Here is a 25,442-nt window from a genome sequence, read left to right as displayed (position 1 = left end):
ATTTAGCTGAAGGCATAAGAAATTTTTCCTACAATAAGTTCCAAATTTCTTTTCTTTTCAGTATGATTCACCACCTTTCAATTTAACAGATACTCCCTCTGATTTCTTTTTGTGACTGGTTATTCTGTATTCATCTGCACTGAACCAAAGCTGGCATGAGTTAATCCAGGTGCTTGAATGATGTAATCCCTCTTTAACTGGCTCAATTACACTTTCCACTCATCATCTGTCAGCTGCAAACTTGAATATTGTGTCCAAGCAGAAACCTAATTAAAAAAAAATTAATACAATACTGACCTATGCAGAGGTCAACTTTCCATGTTAAGTTATCACTTTTAGCTACTTCTTTGCTTCCCTGCTTTTGAGCTGATTTCAATAAGACAACTTTTCCATTTCCAAATTGCATATTAGAACTGCATGATAGAAGGGTTAGATTCAGCTTAGTTTCAATAATGAAAACACATGGCATGGTAAAACACTATTTTGGGGTGAATATTTGAACATTTAAAGCTACAAATAGCCCTGCATATGATGTACCCTTTTAAACTATTACACACAGCACTCAGTGTCGCCAAAGCACATCCACACTCGGTGCTCTAGCATTGACATTAAGAGCAGTGCACTGCGGGCAGCTATCCAGCAGTGCAACTCACCACTTTGTGCCACTAGGAATAGTGCATCATGGGTATGGGCTCTACATCCCATGATGCATTGAATTCAATCCTATCATTCCATGCGTTTCTGATTGCGTTTTGTGGCATTTCTCAACGGTCCCTGTTTCCTGCGCGCCCACCATCTCTGTCTGAAAGGACGGATCCTCCACTTTTGCTGTTAGTGTTCTGAAAACATCACGGCTGGTTGCGCAGTATATCCTGACCGCCCAATCAGAACTGGAACCTGAGGAGCTTGATCTGTTGTGTGCCATGCAAACAAACAGCACCACATTACTGTTCGCATACACGGAGCATGGTAAACCGCTGCTTTTAGGCATGTGAAAGAAGCACTGAGTGGTGGGATCACATCATTATACAGGTCTGGAATGACGAGCAGTGGCTGCAGAACTTTCGAATGTGCAAACCCACCTTTGTGAAACTCTGTGCAGAGCTTGCCTCTGCCCTGTGGTGCTAGGACACCAGAATGAGAGCTGCCCTCTTGGTGAAGCGTGTGGAGATTACCATGTGGAAGCTGGCAATGCCAGACTGCTACCGGTCAGTCGCTAATCAATTTGGCGTTGGGAAGTCCACCGCTGGCATTGTGTTTTCGCAAGTGTGCAGGGCTATTAATCACATTCTGCTTTGAAGGACTGTGACTCTGGGCAATGTGCGTGAAATAGTGGATGGCTTCGCAGCGATGGGATTCCCTAACTGTGGCAAGGTGATAGATGGCGCGCATATCCCAATTTTGGTCCCAGACCATCTTGCAATGGAGTACATCAACAGAAAGGGTACTTCTCTATGGTGCTCCATGCGCTTGTGGATCATTGTGGGCATATCACCGACATCAACACGGGTTGGTCAGGGAAGGTACATGATGCATGCATCTTCAGGAACACTGGCTTGTACAGAAAGCTGCAAACAGGGACGCTCTTTCCAGACCAAAAGATTCCACTGGGGGCTGTTGAAATGCCAATAGTGATCTTGGGAGACCCAGCCTACCCCTTACTGCCATGGCTCATGAAGATTTATACAGGCAACTTGGATAGCAGCACAGAGCATTTCAATAACCTGCTGAGCAGGTGCCGAATGACCATTGAATGTGCATTTGGCAGATTAAAGGCTTGCTGGAGGTGCCTTTATGGTTGGCTAGATCTCAGTGAGGATAATATTCCCATGGATATAGCCGCTTGCAGTGTGCTCCATAATTTATGAAGCTGAGAGTGAAAAGTTTGCCGCTAGATGAAGTACAGAGGCAGCCTGATGCCAGGGCTGTTAGAGGGGCATAATGGGAAGTCATTAGAATCAGGGAAGTCGTGCAGAACTCTTTTGATGATGAGCCCCAGTAAGGCGTCTTTGTACACAGCAATGTGTCATGCTGACTGCTATCTAGCTTGCATGTGTATCAATGACAGGTGCAATCAGCGTGTGCAAGAAACAAATAAAGAGTGCTCATTGTTCAAATGTTATAACACTATTTGACAACAAACACAAAAATGGGGCTGGAGGGGAGAAAACGGTTAGGGGCAGTGTGAGCTATCACAATTGGGTGTAAGTCCAGCTATCGTTCTGGTAGCTGTTCTGAAGCAGTGGAGTGAAGGGGGTACTGAGACGGTCCGGGACTTTGGTAGGCATGTGGGGTGGAGTCTGTGGAGGGCACGGATAGTAGTTCTGTATTGGCTGCGGGGGGGAGGAGGGTGGGGAAGCATGCATGATTTCAGTCTGCAGCATGATTAGTGACTTTAGCAGCTCCATTTGTTCCTCCATGGCTTTCATCATGTGCTCATGACCTGCCATCACTCCTCTGGTTTTCCTTTCTGTCCTGGTGATCCATTTGTCTCCAGGTCCCGTTTTCTTTCTTGTCCACCTCAGAGGAGTGAAGGAGTTCTTGGAACATCTCCTCTTTGCTCCTCCGAGATTGTTTTCTTATCAGCTGCAGCCATTGAGTGGGAGTTGGATGTTTGACTGCCAAGGCCACATCTATAGAAGTACAATAAACAATGAACAGTAACATTATTGTGAGTGCAATAACAGCACTGACGCATTACCATTAAATATACCTGTCCCTCACTGTCCCCTGACAAGCACACAGCTTTACAGGCTTGGTGAGGTTCTCCCAGGAGAGGGAGAGGGAGAGGTTGAGGGGGCCATAAAGCTGGGGAAGAAGTTATGGGTGAAAAGCTATTTGGGGTCTCGATGCAGATTGAGAAGGACAAAATTGTAAATTGTGCCACCATTTTCTGCAGGTGGGGCCCATAGAAGCTGATATCTCACTCCTCAGAGTAAGCAGGGATGCTAGGGTGCATCTCCTTCATGTGAACAGCTTCAGACCGGGTCCCTATGCTGCTCACCTATGTGCCACTTTGGTCCCTGCACAAGTGATTGCTGATTGGGGCGGCAAAGTTTCCTTCAACGGCGGAAGGAAGAAAGCTGCTCTGCCAAGGAACCTTCGGCAGTGGATTTGGGAGTACTTCCAGGAAAGTTTTCTTGAGATCTCTCTGGAGGATTCCTGCAAAATTTTGGCGTGCATTAACATGCTTCTCTGCCACACTGCTTAGCTGAAAAGGGGGAATGGGAAGCACTTGCAAACACATCTTCTGTTGTGCATTTCTATCCCTTCAACCACCTCTATAATGCAAAAAAACAATGGACGGTTTTACCTCACATACATAAGCAGCATCTGATTAAAAAAACACTTACTGATCAGCCCTCTCCTGCATCTGGCACGCCAGAGCTAAAGGGCTGGAACTGGCTGCAATCTTCCGGGGTCTAGAAGAGCTCCTGACTCCCCTCCTCACCGAATGAACCAGTCCGCGGCTTCAGATCGTCTTCCAACTCCACCTCCTCCTCAATGATTTCTTCATCAGGGTTGATTCCGGTGTCTGCTGGCCTCAGGGCCGCGGAGGTATCCATGGGTATGTTGGGGGTGGAGGTGGGGTTGCCGTTAAGATTGGGATCCATCTCCTTATAGAAGCAACAGCTCTTTGGCTCTGCACCAGAGCAATGGTTTTCCTCCCTGGTCTTCTGGTAGCCTTGCTACAGCTCCTTTATTTTTTGCTCAGCACTGCAGCGTGTCCTGTTCATAGCCCTTCTCCACCATGGCTTGAGAAATTTGCCTGTAGGTATCATAGTTCCTACAGCTAGGGCAGAGCTGGGACTGCACAATTGACTCTCCCTAAATGCCGATTAGGGCCAGCAGCTCCGGTGCGCTTCAAGCGGGCGAGCGTTTGTTATATGGAACCGCCATGGTCAGCTGGGAAGATGTGATGTGAGCGCTCCACGCTGACCAAGCAGGAAGTGGAATTAAAACATCCCGGAACTTTAAAGGAGGGAGGGGCGGGTGGCTGGAAGGCAATCGAATTCAAATTGATGGCCAGAGCAGTCAGGATGGGCATTGTGGGACACTTCCTGGAGGCCATTTACCGCAACATAAGCAAGCATGGTGTCTACATGGATGCTTTGTCAATCAACATTTGTCAATAAAAGCTCTACTCTCGTCGAGGTGGTTTTATTTTGTCGAAAAAACAAGGCAGTTGCATCGGTGGGAGGGTGATTGCAGCCTATACACCAGCAGTGTTTTGTTGACCAAAGCTGACTTTGGTCAACAAAACTCTCTAGATGTGCCTTAGGCTGTCATTCAGCATCACCACTTGCAGCCCTCTGAGCCAGGCATTAATCTAAATCACCCCTGGACTGGAACCACTGGCTCTGATTCATCCCTGTGTTGGCATGAAGCCAACACGTGAACCAAGGAGGTGGTTTGTGCTTCCTCTCTCCTAAGGCTGCTGAGGATAGTTCAGTTCCCAACACAGATTTAAGCAGCCCTTAGGCTTAGAAATTCACCAGTGACACCTTCCTGACATGTCCATGATCCGCTCCTAGGTGCCAGGGGCTCCTGCATGGGGAGGTGTGTGTACAATTGCCTGTGCCAGCTCTGCACATACCAAGGATACACTCTATGTCAGGGGTGTCCTCGGGAGCTGGGGTGACTCATAGACCATGTCTATTTTGTGATCACTTTTCGCAGGAATGCTCCACACAAAAAGGGCCCCAGGTCATGAATGAATTTTCCCTCCTCCCTGCTGCACCTCATCCCACCCCACACACTCCAGTCCCTCAACTTATGTAAAACCTAGTTCAGTGGAAGAAAATGGATCTCAGCTGAGGATCTGGCCAGCACTACATCTGGGATCCATCTGCAAATCTATCAGCACCACATTCTTAAACTTAAAAGGAATTTCTTCCTTTGAGATAACGTGCTGTTAGCTCCGCATCAGTCAGGACAAAGTGATACAACTGTCTAAACACCCAGCTGAAGAATTCCATTAACTCAGCTGTCTACTGAGCTTGGTGGATTGAACGTGGCTGCTAACCTCTTTTTGCAAGGTTCAATTACAGATATGGCTTTCAATACAGTTATTGGTTTACTATCTCTATGATTTTTTTCCACAGTGCATTCACACATCTCCAAACCATTAACAAACAAAAGAAGGATAGGAGTTGCATAGGTTTAAATGATAAATCTGATAATCAGTTGAAGTGATTTGCATAGTATCATGCCTGATACATTTAGCTTCACTTTTTAAAAAGACTGCCTCACCTTTTCTTAATTGTAGATGCTTCATTCTGAGCATCCATCTTTGTTAAATTACAACATTTTTAGTCATTCATCCAAAGCGTTGGCATTTTAAATTGTGTATTGCTAAATTAGACTCTGTTAAATTGATGCTCTGTTAAATTGATGTTTAGAGATACCCTGAAGCTGAATAGAAGGCAGATAATAGAGGGAAGCTAATTAACCACTAACCCAGAAGATACAATAATGATGCCCAGCAGCAAACAGCCTCACAACACTATTCTGCAAGTCATTAGAGAGGTTTTTTTGTTTTGTTTTGTTTTGTTTTTTGTTCTCATCTCTGAAGTGTCTCGGGCTTCTATAGATTTTAATTTTGTTTTGCTCTGGAACTGTGACTGTCAGTTAACAATGGAGAAATGGAAACCAAATTAAAAGTTTGCAAAGAACGTCAAAGAACTAAAATACCACTTTGAATTTGGAATCCGGGTATAATTTTGTTTTAAGTTCAAAATCTAAACTTGTTTTGAAGAAGTTGGGCTGTGACAAGCTTTTCCAAGAGAGAATTGGTAGAGCTTGGAGAACAAACACCAGCTGATGTTACTCCAATCAATCCATCTTTCCACATACTATCATTGCTTCTTTGCCTTTTTCTCCTTTGTGGATGTCCTCCCCTTTTTGGAGCCTCAAGGATTCCTTCCTTCCTCTTTTCTTTCTTCTTCTTTTAATTACCCCATCTTCAGACTCATAGTTATTTATAGTCCTTTTAGTGACCTTTAATTCAAAAGCTGTGTGAATCAGAGGGAAATTGCAGCAGGGGATGAGCATTGCCAGCCTGTGCTCTCCAGAGAATTGAGAGACCAGGATCAGAAATCAAATGCTTCTCTCTTTTAATAGCAGTGCAGGACACCAATCAGCAGATGCCTGATCCAAACCCATTGAAATCAATGGAAAGATGCCCTGTTATTTCATTAGGATTTGGATCAGGCCCTAGGCCACCAATTCAATACCTTACCCATGTCTTTGTATACAATGGAGGGCCCCATCATGTGTCCCATTTCACTGCCCAGAATGAAGCCAGGGAATCTCATAGCTGCCCAATAAATGCTAAGTAACTTGTGCTGTGGTGGTGTGTTCTGCACTGGGGATGTAACACTTTGGATGACTTCACAGTATTGGAGTTGTACTGTGTTCACGTGTATGGTGATAATCTGTCCATTATGCATGTGTATGCCACTGTGTAGCAGGGGTTTCTTTCTGGCAGGATCTCTATAGCAAGTCAGAAGTGGAAAAAGCAGTTCTAACATTCATATCCCTTTGAAATGACGGAGATACAAACATTGCCGTCATGCTTCCTCTAAGCCGACAGTACCCACTGCTATGTTAACAACCAGTTCAGGTAAAACACAATACAATAGATTCACTAAAGTATATCTCTAAATTGTCATTCATAAAAATGAATTGCCCTATATCTTCTGAACTACCAAGTGTGGATTATTATGATCCCTACAAATCTCAGACCCCTTGATCACTGAGTTTTAGAACTTTTCAGAGCATAGCTTTCTTCTTGAGTATGCTAACCCAGGGCTTCTCAGATTTTTTCAGTTTTAACAGTAGAGTGTCTCATGCGCGCCTTGCCTCCCATTCAAGATGAACAGTCCTCGTCCTCTCTATTTGTGATTGTATTACTTCCCTATGGCAAGTATGGGAAAATAATATTAGGAGAGTAATGATTTGATTGCTCCTTTTTAATATAAAGTAACAGGTAGAAGCAAGGATTAGAGTTAGCATCATGCGAGAGTGCTTTGCAGATCTCCAGTAGTCCAAAGAATGCAGTGTGTGAACCTCTGTCCTAAAGAGGAGAGAAAATGTGACAGTACTGTCTCTCTTAGTACCTGTATTATGTAGATCTAGCAATATTACCTGTACCACTTGCAACTCCAATTTATCATGTTGTAAAAACAAACATAACATGACATACAATCTTCAAGCTTCTAGCCTTTGTTTTTGGAAATTCATGTCAAGCTGTGCCTATTAAGTAGGTTGCCTCACCAACTTTGCTTGTTTTGTTTCCTCTTGCAGAATGGCCTACCTTCAGAAGAAAACCCTTACCTTTTTAATGGGGATTTTGTTGATAGGGGGAAAAATTCCATAGAAATACTTATTATCCTGTTTGCCTTTCTTCTTGTATACCCCAACCATTTACACTTGAACAGAGGGAACCATGAAGACCATATCATGAACCTGAGGTAACATTTTCTTCTGTTCTTTTTCCATGCAAGTGTCACATAATTGAATGCCTTTCTGATCCATTTGCTATGGTTATGATGAAGCTAGTTGCCACAGGTTTGTCTTGTACAGAAACCAGTGTTTCATTAAGCACTCAAATTAGGGATGTAAAAATTTGTTTAATTAAGAATCCATTTAAATGTTCTAAAAATAAAACGTTTATACAGTTAAACGTGTGGGGGGAGCACTGCCAAGTGAGAACTGCCTAGCTGCAGTTCACCCTCCCCTCCCGGTTGTGTGTGCAGAGCCCTAGCTGGGCAACTCTCGCTCGTGGAGAGTTGAGTGGAGCCCAGCTGCAGCTCCTCCCCCAGCTGTTCTCACTCGAGGGGAGCCGAGCCCATCTGATTACCATTTAAATGTTAGGCTTTTACATCCCTAACTCAGATGTTAATTCTGCATCTTAATCTAGCGGGGGAAGGGATATTTTTACTATATACCTTAAAGGTGGACCTGATTCATTTCTTGCCCAATTCAAAGTCCCCTCAAGTCAATTGACTTTGCAGAGCTTTCAAGTGTACTAGATTTTGAGGGACACTCCATATTTTGTTTGAATTAGATTGCAGTTCTTCAGCACTGAGAAGGCGGGTGGTGGTCCATCACAAACAATACTCCCTGTCCAAATACCTTGTAACATCAGGAGAAATGCACTAAGATGGGAGCCCAGGAGACCATGAGTTAAAATTTCACCTCTATTGCCTGCTGTTTCTCAGCATTTATTATTGATCAAGGAGCCCTATCCCAGCTTTAGGAGACAGTTAGCATCAGCCTTTCCTCATTGTACAAATAAGTGCATTGAGAGGCTGCCCAAGGCGATTTCAGGAAAACTAGGGATGTGGCAGACCCAAGTCTCACCCATTCAGCCACACTGCATCTCGGAAAGAATGTGCCCAAGCAATGGTTTTGTCCATCCTAACTGATCTCACCATTGGACAACACTGTTCTCCAGACACAGGAATAGAATCCAGTCATCCTGATCCCCAACATTCTACTGCTGTCTAGCAAATAGTTGTCTGACCAAATAGTAGGAGATGAGTTGTGTCCCCCCCCTCGTGATTGTTACACAGAAGATAAATTACGCTATTAGCTCAAGTGCTAGAGAGCTATGCAGGGGAACTCAGAACCAGAATTCAAACCCTGTTGATGCTCCATGTGAGAGGATCCTTATGGCTGCAAATAATGAAATTTATTTTTCGATGTTGTTTTTTAAAAAACGGGTTTGTTTAATTCACGCAGTGAGACAATATCCTTAAAATGGGTTTTATAGTGAAAAGACATAAATCTGTCAGTTGTGGTGTGGTGTGCAGTAAAGCTCAGGTGTACGTTATGGTCATTTGTCACATATTTTGAGTGGTTGTATCACACACTGGCAAATTTGAAGGCTGAGAGATATGGGGCTTTGGACCAGCCCCTGGCACTGGTAGATGCCAGGACTTCATTCCACTGAAGTCAGTGGAGTTACAATCATATAAAACCAGTGGAAGATCAGAATCCTGCCCTTTGTGAAGCACAGACATGGTAGGTGGGCTTTTGGAAAGAACCTAAATGATTTAAGAGGAGCTTGTGCTGGGACTTGTGCTCTGAAGTCACTTAGGTACTTTGAAAATCTGAAAGGCAAAAGAATTGCATGAAGTTTCTCTTTTGCTAATGGACAAGAGCCCACCAATTACTTTTGCTCTGCGTTCTGTTTCTGGCCAGAAAGTTCTGGCTCCATTAACATTGTATAGTGGGCAAAACTCATCCTCAGTTAAATGAATCAGAGTGTAGAGGAAAGCCATTTGTGTATACTGTTAAATTAGGAAAATGTCTAGAAATGTTTGTGGGGGATGAAAAAAGGAATGGAGAATTCCTGTGGGTTACTGTCGTTCTCATTTTTTTTTTTTGGAATTATTGTTAAAGATTTAGGTTCTATGCACTAGCTATAAGGGCAGACATAATGTTTCACAGGAAACATCATAGAAACTGTTGCAAGGTTATAGTGAAAAGTGGTCATGCAAAAAGTCAGTTCATGATGCTGTCACTGTTTTTCAGATATGGCTTCACAAAAGAAGTTATGAAGAAGTACAGGGTAAGATACCCCTTCTAACCCCTTATTTGCTTGCAACACATGCACATGCAAACTAAAGTGTGCGTCAACAAGAAGCTTTGCTCTCAGAAACGTAGGTGTAAATACAGAGTAATTCCATCAAGGTCAATGGAATTATTTAAGATTCATATGGGTGTAACCATGAGATTAGAATTTGGACTGTTAGTTTTATTTATGTCTGGAGATGTATGAGGTGAAAGGAAAGTTTAAACAATAAACATCAGAAAAAAAATGAAACTAAAAGAGCAACAAAATAATCAAGGCAGAACCAAGTAGTCCTGAAGGTAAATTTTGGAATGTATATATTCATACTATATTCCTGGGTTAAATCAATGGGCAGAATTGTTCATACAGATTATTGAAGTCTGAGCAAATCAAAGAGCTCAAAAGAAACTTCCACATTATTTACTTGCTGTGATTAGCATCAAAGGCTTTCAAGAATGATATCTAATAAAATAATACATTTTACAGTTCCATGGCAAAAAAATTTTAAATCTTCTACAAGATGTTTATAGCTGGCTTCCCCTTGCCACTGTAATTGACAGCAAAGTACTAATCGTACATGGAGGAATATCAGACACCACCGATTTGGATTTCCTGAATTTATTTAAGAGAAATAAGGTAAGAGACTGTGCTTCGATGTTGTTACCTCCATTCTGTTTGTGATCTTTGAAAGTGTTCACTAGTAAAAAAAATATTAAGGTAAAGTTGTTTAAACATTTTGTCGATACAGAGAGGATATTACCTAAAGAAACTACAGAAAAACAGAGACAATGACTTCTTCAAAAGGAAATATTTGCAATGAATGGTGTCAATGGACATTTTGAGACAAATTTTTCAGCTGGCGTAAATCAATGTAGGTTCATTGACATCAGTGAAGCTAACCTACACCAGTTTACACCAGCTGAGAATCTGACCCTTTATATCATCAGACTATATGTTTTCCTAGAAAATATGAAAATTATCTTATTTTAACAACTCCCAGAAGTTTCAGGAGAATGAGGAAATCCATCTAGTGTGTGAATTTCTTCCTTTTCAATTCAGTTCACCTTTCCTTTAGTGATAGTTGTGCACTGGGGCCCCAGATCTACAATCAGATCTGTGCAAGCAGGACCCTTCAGCTTGTCTGGAGCTATTTACATCTGGGTGAAATCCCACGGAAGTCAGTGGTCTGCCTATTTGGATCCTGTTTCAGGATCAGGCCCATAGGCAGCAAAAATTCCATTGTTCACAACTGAAACAAGCTCAGAAGACAACAGGTCAAATTCAGCCTTGCAGTTAAGCAGGTGAAACTCCCACTGAAGACAGTGGAAGTTACTTACACCAAGTCTATGCTTGGTCTGTTATTTGTGGATATTAATGCAGCTTCTATGCAACACTTAATTAACATGTAGAAATCACCATCATAGGAGAGTATTGAAATCCTTCAGTAAGAGTCAGACATTTGTGGGCAGGATTCCAGGCTGTGCTCTGGCATTTGTAGTGCTCCATACTGATTCCTGGCACAATTTGCAACCAGAAGCAGTATCTGACATCTAGCTATTATTTTTTTGTATACTATACAATCCCCACTGCGGCCAGCTCATATTTTTGAATCTGTGCCTTAGGTAGATAACAGTTCTTTCCGTATTAGTCAAGACAGTGGGGAAAGACAGCTTCTGCTCACATATTTAGGACTCTGGAAGAAAATTATAGTAGAATCAATTTTCTTTTTCTTTAAAAAATTGTTTAATACACACATTTTTGGCTAAAAATGGAGCTAGTGCAAGTGAATTTCAAAAGAGAATGCAAGAAGCAGCCTGACTCAAGAAAAGATTTGTATTAAAATGAATTGCCATAGCCAGCCTATGAAGCTCCAGAAGAGCACAAGCATATAGTGTCTGATTCACCACTCTTACTCCTGTTTTATCCTGATGTTATTCCATTCATTTCAGCTGAACTAAACCAGCCTAATGCTAGAGTAAAGAATAGTGAATCAGGTCCAGGTTTCTCGGTGAATACCATTTCATCCCCAATATTATTGATAAAGAGGCAGATTTTCAACAGAGTTATCTATCTTCCAAAGGAATTCGGTACCAAAGTGTCTACCCTCAGTTCAAGAACTATAACTGGTGAAAAGTTACAACTCAGAGTTTGAATCCAGCTTGTGATGAGTAAATATTTCCTTAAAGTAATTGTTGCTGAGAATATGGAGCATGTGATGAAAGCAATTTTAGAAGTCTTGCTTTATACAAATCACTGCCCTGATTTTCAGAGGTGTGGAACACTCTCATTGTCGTTACTCCTGTGAAGAATATGGCATCTTTGCTAGTGTTAAACATGAAATAAAGATTCAGCAATTTGATATACATCTTTGACTCTTTTGAATTATATAAGCATCAGTAAATATGCACTGATGAGTCTGTCTTTTAGATGAAGTCTGTGCTGAGACCACCAAAATCAAGCATAGAAAGAAACCATGACCCGGACAGAACTGGCTTTGTAGAGTACTCTCCCATAGTCAAGAGATGCCTTCCTGGTCAAGATATTGCAGTTAAAGGAATAACCAGGCCTTCATCATCATCTAGCTATGGAAGACGATACAAAGATGATCTGTTGGATGTTGGGAAGCCCATGAGGCTTCTTCATGATGGTGTCAACTCTGGCCCATTCCTAGAGTCACAGTATCTAGAGTCCAGTGTTCGTATGCCAAGCGTGCCTCCAGAATTAACAGCAAAGGAATGGAAACAAGTATGTGAAACTAAATACAGACTTATTTAAAAAACAAACAAACAACTATCTGTATATACAAATGGTATTTATTAGTGTAAACAGGATGTTTTGATTCTGAGATGGATAGAGAAATCATTTACCTTCAGATGCATCATTCTGGGCAATCAAAGTGATTTCACTATGGCTGAATCTAACTTCTGCCTTTGGTGATTTAGATGCATTTTAAAACCACTTCACTTTATTCTACACATAATATGTTTTATTTATTGTAATTTTTCTTCAGTGTGCAAAGTGTTTCAATATCAATCCATTTCAGTAGTATCTGATGCAGTTGAGTGTCCTTGTATGGTAGGATCTGATGGTACAGAAGGTACTTTTAGTTTAAATGGGCTATAATTTCATAGTCATCAGTCAAAACCTGCACCTGCTTTGTAGTTCTAATGCATACATGAGCAAACTTGGGGAGCTGGACGTTCACCTTCCCAACAAATTCCAGCTCTTTGGGGTTATAGTGTGCAAGGCTTGCTGTTTGTTCAGGGAGAAGGGATTTCCTTTGTCCTCTTCCCTCCACTTTTGCCTTGTTTACCAAAGAACAAGATTAAGCCCTCAGTGTATATTATTTTAATTCACAGAGCCGCTTATCACCTGAAAATATAATTAGAAGGCAGGGGTATATTTTCTAAGTTTCTCTTTGGTCAGCTCCTTTAAGGAGAAGTGGATGGTTATATTTGCCTTCTCTGAAAGTAAATCTCTTCTAATATAGAAAACCTGCCTCCTATCAGAGAACCATGTGGCTTAGGAAAGCAGGCCCTTAAACTAATACAGTGGAAACTGATAAAACTGAATTGTGGAGTTTGGACCATTCTTTTGAAACACGAGTCTTCCAAAGACTGCAAAAAACAAAAAGTTTGTTCTTTCTTGAGAGCAATGTTCCTGAAATTGCTGTTTGGAAATACAGTATAAAATCTACCTAATGATTTAATTTTAAGGGCTCAATTCAGATGGCAAGAAATGTTTTCCAAGCAAAAAGAATGTACTACTTGAAGAAACAAAGAAAACCTGAGAAGACTATATCAGGGTTTATCTGCGGCCCTTGTGCTTGGGCCCCTTGTGATGGCCAGCATTTCTAATGTCCCAGGTTGTAGCCTATGTTGTACTAATGGTCAGTAATCATGTGTGTTGGTTTGCTATTCAAAGGTGGTTGATATTCTTTGGAGTGATCCAAAAAACCAAAATGGCTGCACACCAAACAAATTTCGAGGAGGTGGTTGCTACTTTGGGCCCGATGTTACTGCCAGGCTGCTTAAACGGTATAATCTGAAGATGCTGATCAGGTCTCATGAATGTAAACAAGAAGGTTATGATATCAGTCATGATGGGAAGGTAAAATCCTTGCTCATAAAGTATAATTCTGCTGTGAACTTCAGAGAAAAACTGCATAGGAGTAACCTCAGACTTATCAGCTAAGTTGATTGGAGAAAAAGAGTGACTTCTATAAAATGGGTATTGGGCATATTTACAGTATTCAGGTGGGGTTGAATTCTGAAGTTCGTTCTTAGGCAAAATTCCCTTCACCTTTAAGGGGAGATTTGCTAACGACTGCAAGAATGGTGCCCTAGCTATCTGTGCTTTGAAGTCACTAAAATCCTCCATTCAAGTCACATCGTCTCCACCTTTGGAGAATGCATTCAAAAAAAAAAAAAAAAGCATGTCTTCCTCTGTGTCTCAGAAAAAAACAGCTCTCTTAAAGGCCCACTGAATGTGAGGACCAGCACTTTGTAATAGAAACATTATAGAACTTACTGCCCATGCTTTTGAAATTCCTTTTATGCACACTGGAAATTTGTCAGCACAAAAACTAGTAGGGCTGCACCACTGAAGGTAGGGAAAGAATCTGAGCTACACTTTTATGCCTGAAATCTTAACCCCGGGTAAATTCTAGTACTGGGAAATAGGGAAGATGCCTCTGGGTCATTTCCTGTTGCTTAAGCCTAAAATTCCAATAATCTTTTGTAGCTATACTATAGTCCATTATTTTGAATTACATTTATTATTACATGGGTTTGCAACCTGAGGGTCATGACCACCCTGTCCTTCTCATGTTGCTACGTGGGAGGTGGATTCCAGTATGGGAAAGGTCAAAATCCACTGTATGTATTAATTAATATAGCGCTATCATGTACATGTTACTTTAACTCCTCTGAGTAATTTCTTTCTTCTTTTTGGCCTCTCTCTCTCTCTCTGGCATGCATGGCTAGAAGGAAGGGAAGGAGATTCAAAACCATGATTTAGACTCCAAGGAAATGTTGCTTTTGTGGCAAGTGTAGTTAAGTGTTGTTTGTTTAATAAACTGAAGTCCTTATGGAACAAATAAAAACTGTAGTCCTGAAGCAGGACTAGAGTTGACATTTGTTTAGCCGAGCAACCATTGGCAGGCTTATAGGTTATTTAGGGTTTTACACTTGATTTAATTCATTTTTTAACCTGTCTGTTTTCTAAAGTCAGTTTTAAACCTCAGTCCAAAAAGGGGGCTGCTTTAATCAATCCCATTGATTTCTTTTTCTTTCATAATCAGGTTGTCACTATTTTTTCTGCTTCTAACTACTATGAAAATGGGAGCAATCGTGGTGCTTATCTCAAACTGAATCCTGATTTGATACCTCGCTTTGTGCAGTATCAAGTCAGTAAATGCACTCGCCAACAGACTCTTCACCAGAGGTACAGTAAGGAAGACACATCTAATGGATACACGTAGAGTGTATCAGTATGAACTCAGAATGTGTGAATTGTTCATGTTAGAAGTTACATGAGAGGTGTAATTGTATTTGCATAGCCATTTATTTTACTTGGTTTTCTTTTTTTTAAACTGATTTAAAATCTAATGTGATGACAGATAAGAGGTTCCAATTTGATTTTTCTGGATTATTTGCAGTACTATAAAAAGAATCAAGGACTTGAATTGTATAAAACAGCCAATGTATAGGATATATGTCGGTCCTGATTCACCATTGTATGAAACCATTTTTACACTGATGTAATGCCAGGGCATAAAACTGGAGTAATACTGATGTGAATCAGACCCAAGAATTTTGTCAGCACAATTCTGCTGTGCATGGCACTGTGGTCAGATTTGCTAATGTAGAGGACTTATTACTTGACTGTGTAATGTTTGCCATAAATAACTGAGCCACCAGATAAGCTCAGACAATTTTTTGGTTTTTTTAATGTCCCTGTTTTAGAAGGGCTTCTTGCAAAGCTCTAAACTGAAATAGTTTGTTACAGAAGTTTGCTACAGAATAAACACTGTATATGGAAAAAATTGAAGAACTAGAGAATTTCAACCCTTTAATTTGTTCACTCTGATTATTTTCTTCATAGGGTGAGTGTAGTTGAATGGTCTGCGTTAAAGTCATTACGAGAGAAACTTTACTCCCGGAGATCAGAACTCATTGCAGCTTTCAGACAGTATGACCCAAATTACACAGGTAATGGAGCCAACCACACTCTTCCTTTCATTTTCAAATGAAAGTAATTAACTCTTAACATTAAGTTGCCAGCATTGTCATCAAATAGAACAAAAAATCCACTCTCTCTAAAATGTAGCTAACAGATGGATTTTTATTATTGTTTTTATTATATTATTAATATAAAATGTATTATTATTATTTATTATTTCTTCTGTGTATAGGATAGTTTCCTGTGTAAAGGCATATAAATACTACACAGAACAAACTTCCCCAAAATTGGAGTGCATCAGGAGTACAGTTTGTCTTAATACTTGACACATATCCGGAGCTCAACATATTTTTCAAATGAATGGCATCCACTGAGGAGACTGTAATCTGTAAAATATATGATTAAACAAAGGAAGGGCCTAATTCTGTGAGAGACTGAGTGCCCCCTATCCATACTGAAGTCAATAGAGCTGAGGGTACTCAGCACCTTATAAGAGGTGCTCAACACTTCAAAGGATTTAGGCCCTAAAAAGGCCTGTCGAAAGGCAGCTGTTGCATGCCAGTGGAGTAGGTCCAGAAAGCATTCTTCTGGTTGGTCCTTCATTACTGTATCTTGCTCACGCTTATATAAGTACAAGGAAGAGTAGAAGAATATGCCAGGGAATCAAGAACGCATCATAGAGCACTGCTGGATGGAATGCTTGTGAAGAATGTCAGGGTTTTGTATTTGTGAGGCCTGGCAAACGGTCCAAGCCATGCCAAGTGGGTGTGGGTTACAGGAGCCACCAGAGTTCCCCATGGATGAGGTGACAGTCTGAAGAATGTCCCTGGCTCAGGGAGGCCTTTCACCCTCGACAAGGCATTAGCCACTTAATTTTTTGTCCAAAAATGTGCTGTGCAGTTAGATTCCATACCTTTGAGTGCTCTCAGGAGGAGTGTCAATCTGCCACCCTCCACTGAATGGCACATAGGACTTTGTTCTACCCCAATTAAGCCCAGTGGGTTTCCTGTTGGGTACAACTTTCATGGAAATCAGGAACTGCACAAAAGCGTCTTCCAACTCAGGACTGTCCAGAACTGCTTCTCATTGTATTTCAGCACCAGATTTCTGAAAATGTTGGGGAGTTATAGAGGAGCCTGATGGATTGTGTATGACTCTCTGTAGCTCTGTTACAGAAGAGCTTTGTAGTGTGGAATTTTTTGGTTATCTAGTCTGATCTGCTGGCTGAGGGGCCGGGGAGCCTCCAGTTACTCTTAGTGTGGGGAGTCATCTCATGCTTCCTGGGAGATAGGACTTAGGTATGACAGTTAGTCAATGGCGCAGGCTTCTTTCATGGTGAAATGAGTGAGTGGGTTGGTACTGAAATCCGGCCCTTAGGGCCTTAAGCTTCATACTGGAAGAGGAAATCCAACCAAGAAAGAAGTGGACAGCTAAAGAATCTCAATAAAGTAATGGTTCAATGTAACAGTTATTCTGAATGTATTAAAACTTTAAATATTGTCTAGTTTTCCTGTGGCAGAGAATATTTTCATGAGATTATTCAGCAACTCTTTAAAAAAACAGCAACAAAAATTGCTAGCAGTTAGTAAGTGTGTGTTTTTGGCATGCATAATTTATAACCATGAATGATCCATTTGGACAGGGAGAATTTCTACCACTGAATGGGCCTCAGCAGTGGAATCTGTTTTAAATCTGGATCTCCCTTGGAGGACTCTGCGTTCTCGGTTGGTGCATCTTGCTCCGGATGGAAGTGTCGAGTATCTTTCATGTTTTAATGATTTGGAAATAGAGCCACCTATAAAAGAGGTAAGGAGGAAAAGAGTCGTATCCAAGATTTGCTTGGAGGCTGGATATTTAGGACCATATTTTCAAACCTGCTCAGCACTCACAATTGAGGTCAGGTTTTCAAAACACTCAGTTTCCATGTAGGCAGCTAAATAAAATGATCATATTTTCAAAAAGTGCTAAATAGGAAGTGAGCTCTTTTAACATCTGTCCATTTATTAAAGTGACTGAAGGGTATGTCTACCCTGTAAATGAAGGTTTGATTGTAGTACTGGTAGGCATACCTTCAGTCTAGCTACTTTAATCTAGTAACAGTAGCAGTGAACACATGGTGACGTGGGTTTGTACTTGGGCTAGCCACCTGAGTGCAAGCCTGTTGCAGATGCTGGGTTCATACTCAAATTGCTAGGCTGTGCTGAAGCCCGTGCCTCCATTTCTGTTGCTAGCTGGATTAAAGCTGCCATGGGTATGCCTACCTGTGCTTCAATCACACTTTCTGGCCTTGTAAACTTACCCTCAATTGGAGCTGTTGGGTGCTGAGCTATTTTGGAAGTCTGGCCTGTAGCTGCAGTTCCATTTTTTGTTAAAGTTAGAACAGCAGGGTTACTTTTCATATGCACCTTTAAGTTTTGTGTCTTTGAGTCTATAATATGCAGCACCCAGCAGAAAATCTGCGTTTTCATAAATAATCACTGATCATAGATGTGAAAGGTTCCTTATCCCACTGATAGTTCTTTTAGCTTTCTAGTGGCTGTGTATCTGGCAATTGAAAGGCTGACAGGTGCCTGCTGCTGTTTGTTCAGGACCAGGGGGACAAATCACTGCTTGGAATCTGTGCTAAAGGAGTCTTTTTAATATTTGAAAATGTATACTTTATGTATTTGTTTTGCTTTTTAGATTTGTACAATGTGTATTCTTGTTTGTTAGTCTAACTCATATTGAGGCACAATCTCCTCACAGTATGTGATTTCAAAATCTTTTTAGGTTCAACCAGCTTTGGTGGAAACTCTGTACAGATTTAGAACTGATCTGGAGATAATCTTTAACATCATTGACAAGGATCATTCAGGTACTTTAGGGAAATTTCTGCTTACTACTACAGGTTTGTGAAGCATATATTTATTGTTCTACATTTAAAACTCTTTTTACCTGACTTTTGCCCTCCCAGCTTCCCTTCTTGATATGAGAACAAGAAATGAGAGTCGTCTTTTAGTTAATTAAGGACTACATTAAGTCTTTAGGTTGAATTCTGTGTAAGGCCAATATGCAGCAGCAGCAGAATTTCCTATATACCTTCATCCCTGATGATGGCTTCACCACTTTTTGGTCATCTGCATTTTTTCCTATTTGTCATATTTCCTCTCCCCCATAGCTAATTCTGATGTAAAAGTGATGTGTGTATCAGGTGGCCATTACATAGCAAATAAATTCAAACGGTGGTAAAAGGCAGATAACCCTTTTGAGGGGAGACAGGTGAGTGGAATAGCCCACTGCGTCTTCCTTCCATCTCCTTTAGGTCTAATCTCCATTGAGGAGTTTCGCCAGACATGGAAGCTCTTCAGTTCTCATCTCAAAATCGACATAGATGATGAATCCATTGACAACCTCGCCCGCAGTATTGACTTCAACAAAGATGGCAGCATTGACTTCAATGAATTTTTAGAGGCCTTTCACGTAGTTAATAAATTTGAAAACAAAAAGAGCCAATGAAGAAGCAGAATTCATTTCAGAGGTTCTTGTCAGAAGCTTGCCTGTCTGCCAGTGATGTTATGCTGCACTGAGAAACCTAATGGCTGTCTGAGAAAGAAGGGACAGCTTTTTCTGATAAGGCAGCATGGTAAATGTATAAGGTGGAGAACCAGAAGCATGGTGCTGGTTGTGGGAGTCATTGCTCAGCTGGTTGTAAACTGGACAGCTGCTAAACCTGAGAATATTAATGAGGAGAGAGAAGAGGTGAAAAACTTTAACTACCTTCTTTTAGGGGCTGACTTGGCTACCTGATGCTAGAGCAGAGCACTGCCATATTAGCAACTTGTTTGATTCTGGTCCTTGTTTCTCTATCCCCTGGCCATTGGGAATTTGATTACTGCCAATGTAACACCTTTAATCTTGGGGGAAGTTCAAATGAAGTTCTCTGTGTGGTTCCACAACAGTTCTCACAGATGAGCAGTATTGATTTACTCTGAAGGAAGTCATTGCTGGTCCTGCTTGGTAAGATGGTGCTTCCAATGAGGGATATAATAGGGAAAAGTAGAGAGGTCCTTCGCACCAGCTTTCCTAAGGTTAAAAACTGAGAGGAGAAACATCCATTTACAGAAACTGATTCTACATTTAAACGTGTACTTTGCATGATGCTGATAAATAAATAATTTCAGCTCACTACTACCTCTTTTACTATTGTTTACATACATAACCTATTTAAGGGCAGAAAGTGTCTGCTCTTTTTACTGATTTCCCCCCCTGCACTAGCATAATAAGCATCCTTTTGAAAAACCTGCCCTTATATATTTTTTTCTGAATAGGTCTCATTATAATAAATATGGATATCCATTGTTTAAACTCAAAGTATGTGTTTACTGTCTTGAATGAGCATAAATATATAGTCAATAACAGAACAAAGCTCTTAGCTTTCAAAGCAATTAAAAATGTGGTATATTGTCCTGCCTAACTGGTCTTGGTATTTTATGTATCGCAGAGGAGAACATTGATTTCCTCCATAAACAACCTTTATTTAAGGGGACTTGACTAAGAAAATGATAGTAATGGGGAAGCTTGATGGTACTGAGCATGAGATGCATTAGCATAGGAAAGAAAGAGTTCTTGGATTTGAAATCACATGGAATGGGTTTATGGAACACAGCTGTACAAGGGGTTTGGATTCCAAGAAAGCAAATTGTGAGATATTTAAGAAACTTCCTGAGCTTGGTGCAGTGGGAGGAAGTATTTAAATTTGTGTGTGTGGAACAGTACTGGAAAATGTTGTGCCATCTTTAAACTGCAACAAAGAACACTTTCTCTGAAAGAGAATAAAAGAAAGAATAATAGGTGGCCAGTGTCACTCTAGAAGGGACAGCTCAGTGAAATTAGGTATAACAGAAGAAGCAGTGTTTGTGTTTGGAGTGAGCTAAACAATGTGCAAACAGAAAATGCTTGCAAAAAAGCAGAATCAACTAATGTGATACAAAGGGGAGGATAGGCAGAGTAATAAAGGCTTCTAGGTGAGCTAGTGAAGTCTAACTTTAAATTCTGTCTTTAACAACAAAATCTTCTGATCGTTGGGGCCTAATCCCACTCCCATTGAAGTCTAAGGATTTTTTTCCACTGACTGCAGTGAGAGCAGGATCAGTCCCAGATAGAAGCACTGAAGACCTTGAAAATATTGAATGCAGAAGTATCAGTAAAAAGCATGTCTGGATGACACACATCTCAGGTTTGTAGGCAGTTAACATATGAGTTTACTTGAACAATTCCAATTATTTTTTGAGCATGGAGAACAAGGAAGGTACCACAGGACTGGAAAAAATAACTATGGTATGGCACTGCAAAACAGAACGGGATGGAAATAATCTTCCAGATATCTTCCTTATTTTTCAGTTGTAATTGGGGTAAAATATGCTTGTACTGTATATTTATATTTATATATTTTGACTGTTTTAGGTGATTTGACAATTCACATTAATAAACTAGTACTGTATGAGGCCTAAAACAATACTCTTTATCCAATCAAAACTCCCATTATTTATTATTTGTAATGGGAATTTGGCTTGAGACAGAAGTACAGGATCTAGGTGTCTTGTTTTTCATTGACTTCAACAAACTTTGTGTCAGGCCCATAGTGTTTAGATACTTTTGTGCTTAGTGCTGATAGAAATATTGTAGGTAAATTGAGGTGTTTTCTTTTTTTGCAACTACTAAAATTATTAACTACCTCCTTTCTCAAAAATGCAAACTTACTTGTAAGGAGTATAATAAGAAGGTGCATTTTATTGAAAAAAATGCTTTAAAGTAAGTATGAAAAAAGTGCCAATCCGAAATAGAAATGTGTGTGACTTTTATTTTCCTCATTTCCTTATTCAGTCAGGGCTGACAGAGAACAGCAGAATTACTTTGGCTATTGTTGCAGTGCGTCTTTAGAAGATTCTGCTTTCTAGAGAAAGAAGACACTTTTGATAAATTATTTTTCTTTTTTAAGTACATACTATTCTAACTTGGAAAGTTAGAAAATACACACCAGGCCACCTTAATGTTAACAAGATCTCCAAGTTGGGAAGCCCTGGTGCTGTACTGCAGGTGATATACAGGTACTGTAAAGATAATGTACTATACAGACCCCTTCCAGAAGAAAGCAAAATATGGAACTCGGCATCAGTTTTTGCTTTTAAACTTGGATTATATACATCCTATTGTTTGGGACACTTTCAGAGCATGGGGACATTTAGCTAGTAGCACTAGAAATGACTGAAAAATACCACACACATTCATACTATACTTGCTGCTAAGTATTGTCTACTTAAAGCATACACACAAAAGATGCTAAATAGAAGAAAGAGCACCTGTTTTATGCTATACTGCTTTAATTACTGACAGTTTGTCATGTTTTGACCCGTGAGATTTGTGTGAGAGGCTGGCACTCCCCAGTTAGGTTGCTTTACTGTGCCTTGATCTTGGTACTGACTTGCAAGTGAATTAATCTTCATGCCCTACTAAAACAATAAAGAGAAAAGATCCCTAAGCATCTGTGGCTCTGGCCCTGTCTGCACAGCATCCCATTTACATCAATGGGGCCCTTTATGGAGTGATAGAGATCAGCTGCAGGATGAGGGTTGTAAGGGAGTATGCACTCACCTTTTTTCCTAGTTCAGCCCCCAACAAAGGCATGCTGGGAGTTCTAGCCCTAAAATGGACTGAGGGAGTGCAGGCTCATGTGACCAAGATTGCAGGACTATAAATATATGGCACGGTCTGCTTTATAAAAGTCAGACCTGGCATTCAACTCCCTGAATAAAGCTGAGGAAGCAGCCCAGGCAGGAGCTGTAGCGAGTGTTGTGTATTTTGTGTCTTGTCTAGGTTGCCATAGCAACAGTTAGACTATTAGGGGATAGTTCAGCCAATTTTGGCTGGTTTCACTTGTAGTTCAATAAAGACTTTCCGTGGGTTTATGTCTCTCTGTGTTCCGTGCTGATTTCTCTCTGAATACACGTAATTTCCAAGGATTTAACATAACAGCAAGAGCCTGTGATGGGAAAGAAACCACAGAATCTGTTCAAGACCAGAAGCAGCTGGATGTGGAAGGGCTCCAGCATCAAAGCAACAATTTATGTAGGCAATCCTGCAGTTTCCAGCCAAAGATGGGGCAACTGTGGCTAGATGCATGACCTGACACCACAGAGGTAAGGGAACCTGTTACATGAGACCAAAAGTAAAACAGGAAGATACAGAACATGTCCTACCAGATGAACTGGGGGATGAGGCTGGAGAAATAAAATTAATGGCTGAAAGGACTGTAGAAGGTATAATATATATGACTGTACGTGAAATAGTAGAGCATATGGGCCATGGGCTTTGGCTCAAGCCCTACGTGAACAGACAAGGAAAGAGACCCTACACTTATGATCTCGCTTAGCTTATTCTATACCTCCAACTTCAGTGGCATTAGTTTCTTATGATTCTGTTGTACCTCATGGCACTTGAGGATTTAGGGAAACTTATTTACAGTTTAAATTGTATTTATTAACAGTTCTGTGTGAATTTAGCTTTGTAAAAACCAAAAGAAAAAGCACATTTCTAGAAACATCCATACCTCCTAATTAGGACCAAGCCTCCATTTGGTTGAGAAGAAATTGGAAATAAATTACTGGTTCAGAAACTCAGAGCACCCACAGTGCTCAGGTGCAATGTATTCCGTGGCCCATTCATCAGCATTGTTTTGGGCTGTTAAGAACAAATATCAATCTTGGAAGCTGATTTTTCACTTCTGTACAATCAGCTACTGTGGGTGCAGAAGTGCAGTACCTAGTTACAAAAGAAGGTGTTGTGTGATGATTTATGCAATTTAGGCAGATTTCTAAATAATCCCAACTGTGTAGGCTGCTGTATTATGTTCAGATGTCAATAACTTTGCTTTCCAAAGTTGAAATGCTATGCTACTCAGGTTCTGCCTCAGCACCCATATAACATGCAAATGGTTTTTAAGACTGGGGGAGATGCGTATGAAGATGTGCATGCCTCTTCTATACATCTGGGTATGGAGCTAAAGTCTCTGGGCTATCTAGCTGTCACATTGTAATTAATAGGCATTTGCCCAAAAGGTTGCAGTACACTAATGAATGACCATACCTATAGAAAAAAATGATGGGCTGTAAATCATGAGTCACAACAAGCTTTCATTTAAAAATCATCAAATGGCTGGTATGTAGCACACAGACATGTAAGCAACTTTAACCAATACTCATGCTTGACAGTAGGTTCCCTGGATGAGTGGATGTTGTGCATCAAAGGGCATCAGAATTACAACTTTTCTCATAGCATGTGGGCATCTCAGTCTGTCTTTGTGCTTATGCTGCACCCATCACTGCAGTATTGGAGCACCTCATGCCAGCCTCAGCTGGAATATGGGGGTTCAAAGATAGATAAAGGGGGTGTTTGGGGGATGGTTCTGTACATTTCAGCCTCTCAAACTAAGTGAGTTTGATGCTAAATAGGGCTAACAGTTTCAAGTTGGGAACAGGGCATGGTCTTACACATGCCAGTCCCAGCAGAAAGCTAGGTGAAGTCACTTCCATTTCCTGAAGGATGTTGAAATTTTGCTTCATTTTTCAAATTGGAACAAAACGTGAAAACTTAGAATTTCTGAACATCATTTTATTTTTGGTTTCAATTTTGACTTTCGATAATTTGCATTTTAATTCACATTCTCCAAACAGTAATGTCAAACAAAAATCAAAATGTTTCAGTCCAAAAATGTCAAAACAGGATGTTTTAACAGTGTTGGATCTCTAGTATTTTCTCCTAAATGACACTTTGGTGGAATTGCCATGATTTCACAAAGCTTTTCTCAAGTGCTGCATTTTCTGATGGGAAAATGGTTCCATGACAGATTTTCTGATTAGTGCTAGCCCTAAACATTGCTACTATAGTGGTTAAAAACTCTGCCAGTGGAACTTGCAGTTGGCTTAAAAATCACTTGTGCTCAAAAGACAGAGGTGCATTGTCACATACAGTGACTAGGGTCTGGGCTATGGGGTAGAGGCAAAGCACATCATCAATTTTGGGAGGTATTTAGCCTGAGGAGAAAACCAGCTGGTACCATGGTACTGGGGAAGCACACTCTAGAAAATGTCCTCTGAGCAACACCTGTCAGTTGGCTGAAGGTGCTACAATCCTGCCCCTCACCCCCTTTACAGCTGGTAGCAGTTCCCCCCCCACACCTTGGAGCTCACTATGCAGCTGAGCTTCCTGCCATTCAGCAGGAACATTTTGAGGTTAGCAACCTCATCAACTCATGGCAAATAAAGACCTGAGCCTCTCCCTGGATGAGGGAAGGTGCTGATCAGAGAAGAGATCTTCAAGTCCCATCTCTTCATGCTGGTCACTGGCAGGAAGAGGCTGTGGTGATCCCCTTTAATGCATTACTGCTGCCAGTTTCAGGGGGGAGGAGGAGCTCGGGGCTTTTTTTCCATCATTCCTACTGTTTAGCAGAAAAGGAGCCCCATGTCCTTCCACTTCCCTATTTACATCTAATAGTGGGAAGGGCTAGACCCACTTCTATTTCGTGCTGTGCATGGACAGTGATGCTTTGAATGCAATTTTAAAAGCAGTTTGGGGTCCTTTACAAACAAACAAAACCCTATAAACTAATTTAATTTTATAAATACCACAGTGGGGCGGGGGG

The 25,442-nt window shown here is 40.8% G+C and overlaps 1 protein-coding gene across 1 annotated transcript in view; it reads left to right on the top strand.

Annotated features, from left to right (window-relative positions):
* The window catches only part of PPEF1 (protein phosphatase with EF-hand domain 1), a 67,676-nt gene extending 47,332 nt beyond the window's left edge, over positions 1-20,344 (top strand). The window contains exons 8-17 of the mRNA XM_067556477.1: positions 7,309-7,475; positions 9,544-9,580; positions 10,070-10,219; positions 12,011-12,328; positions 13,508-13,693; positions 14,886-15,028; positions 15,689-15,795; positions 17,409-17,572; positions 18,536-18,620; positions 19,068-20,344. Of these exons, the coding sequence (XP_067412578.1) occupies positions 7,309-7,475; positions 9,544-9,580; positions 10,070-10,219; positions 12,011-12,328; positions 13,508-13,693; positions 14,886-15,028; positions 15,689-15,795; positions 17,409-17,572; positions 18,536-18,620; positions 19,068-19,261 (1,551 nt within the window). The 3' untranslated portion in view covers positions 19,262-20,344. The remainder of the gene's footprint in view (positions 1-7,308; positions 7,476-9,543; positions 9,581-10,069; positions 10,220-12,010; positions 12,329-13,507; positions 13,694-14,885; positions 15,029-15,688; positions 15,796-17,408; positions 17,573-18,535; positions 18,621-19,067) is intronic.
* The last annotated feature ends 5,098 nt before the right edge of the window (positions 20,345-25,442 follow it).

Source organism: Emydura macquarii, unplaced genomic scaffold (assembly GCF_026122565.2).
Source record: "Emydura macquarii macquarii isolate MOO-44397 ecotype Brisbane River unplaced genomic scaffold, CSIRO-AGI_Emac_v2 contig_1786, whole genome shotgun sequence".
Classification (NCBI taxonomy): Eukaryota; Metazoa; Chordata; order Testudines; family Chelidae; genus Emydura; species Emydura macquarii.
Note: the sequence above shows the minus strand (reverse complement) of the source record. Positions and strands in the feature narration are given on the sequence as shown.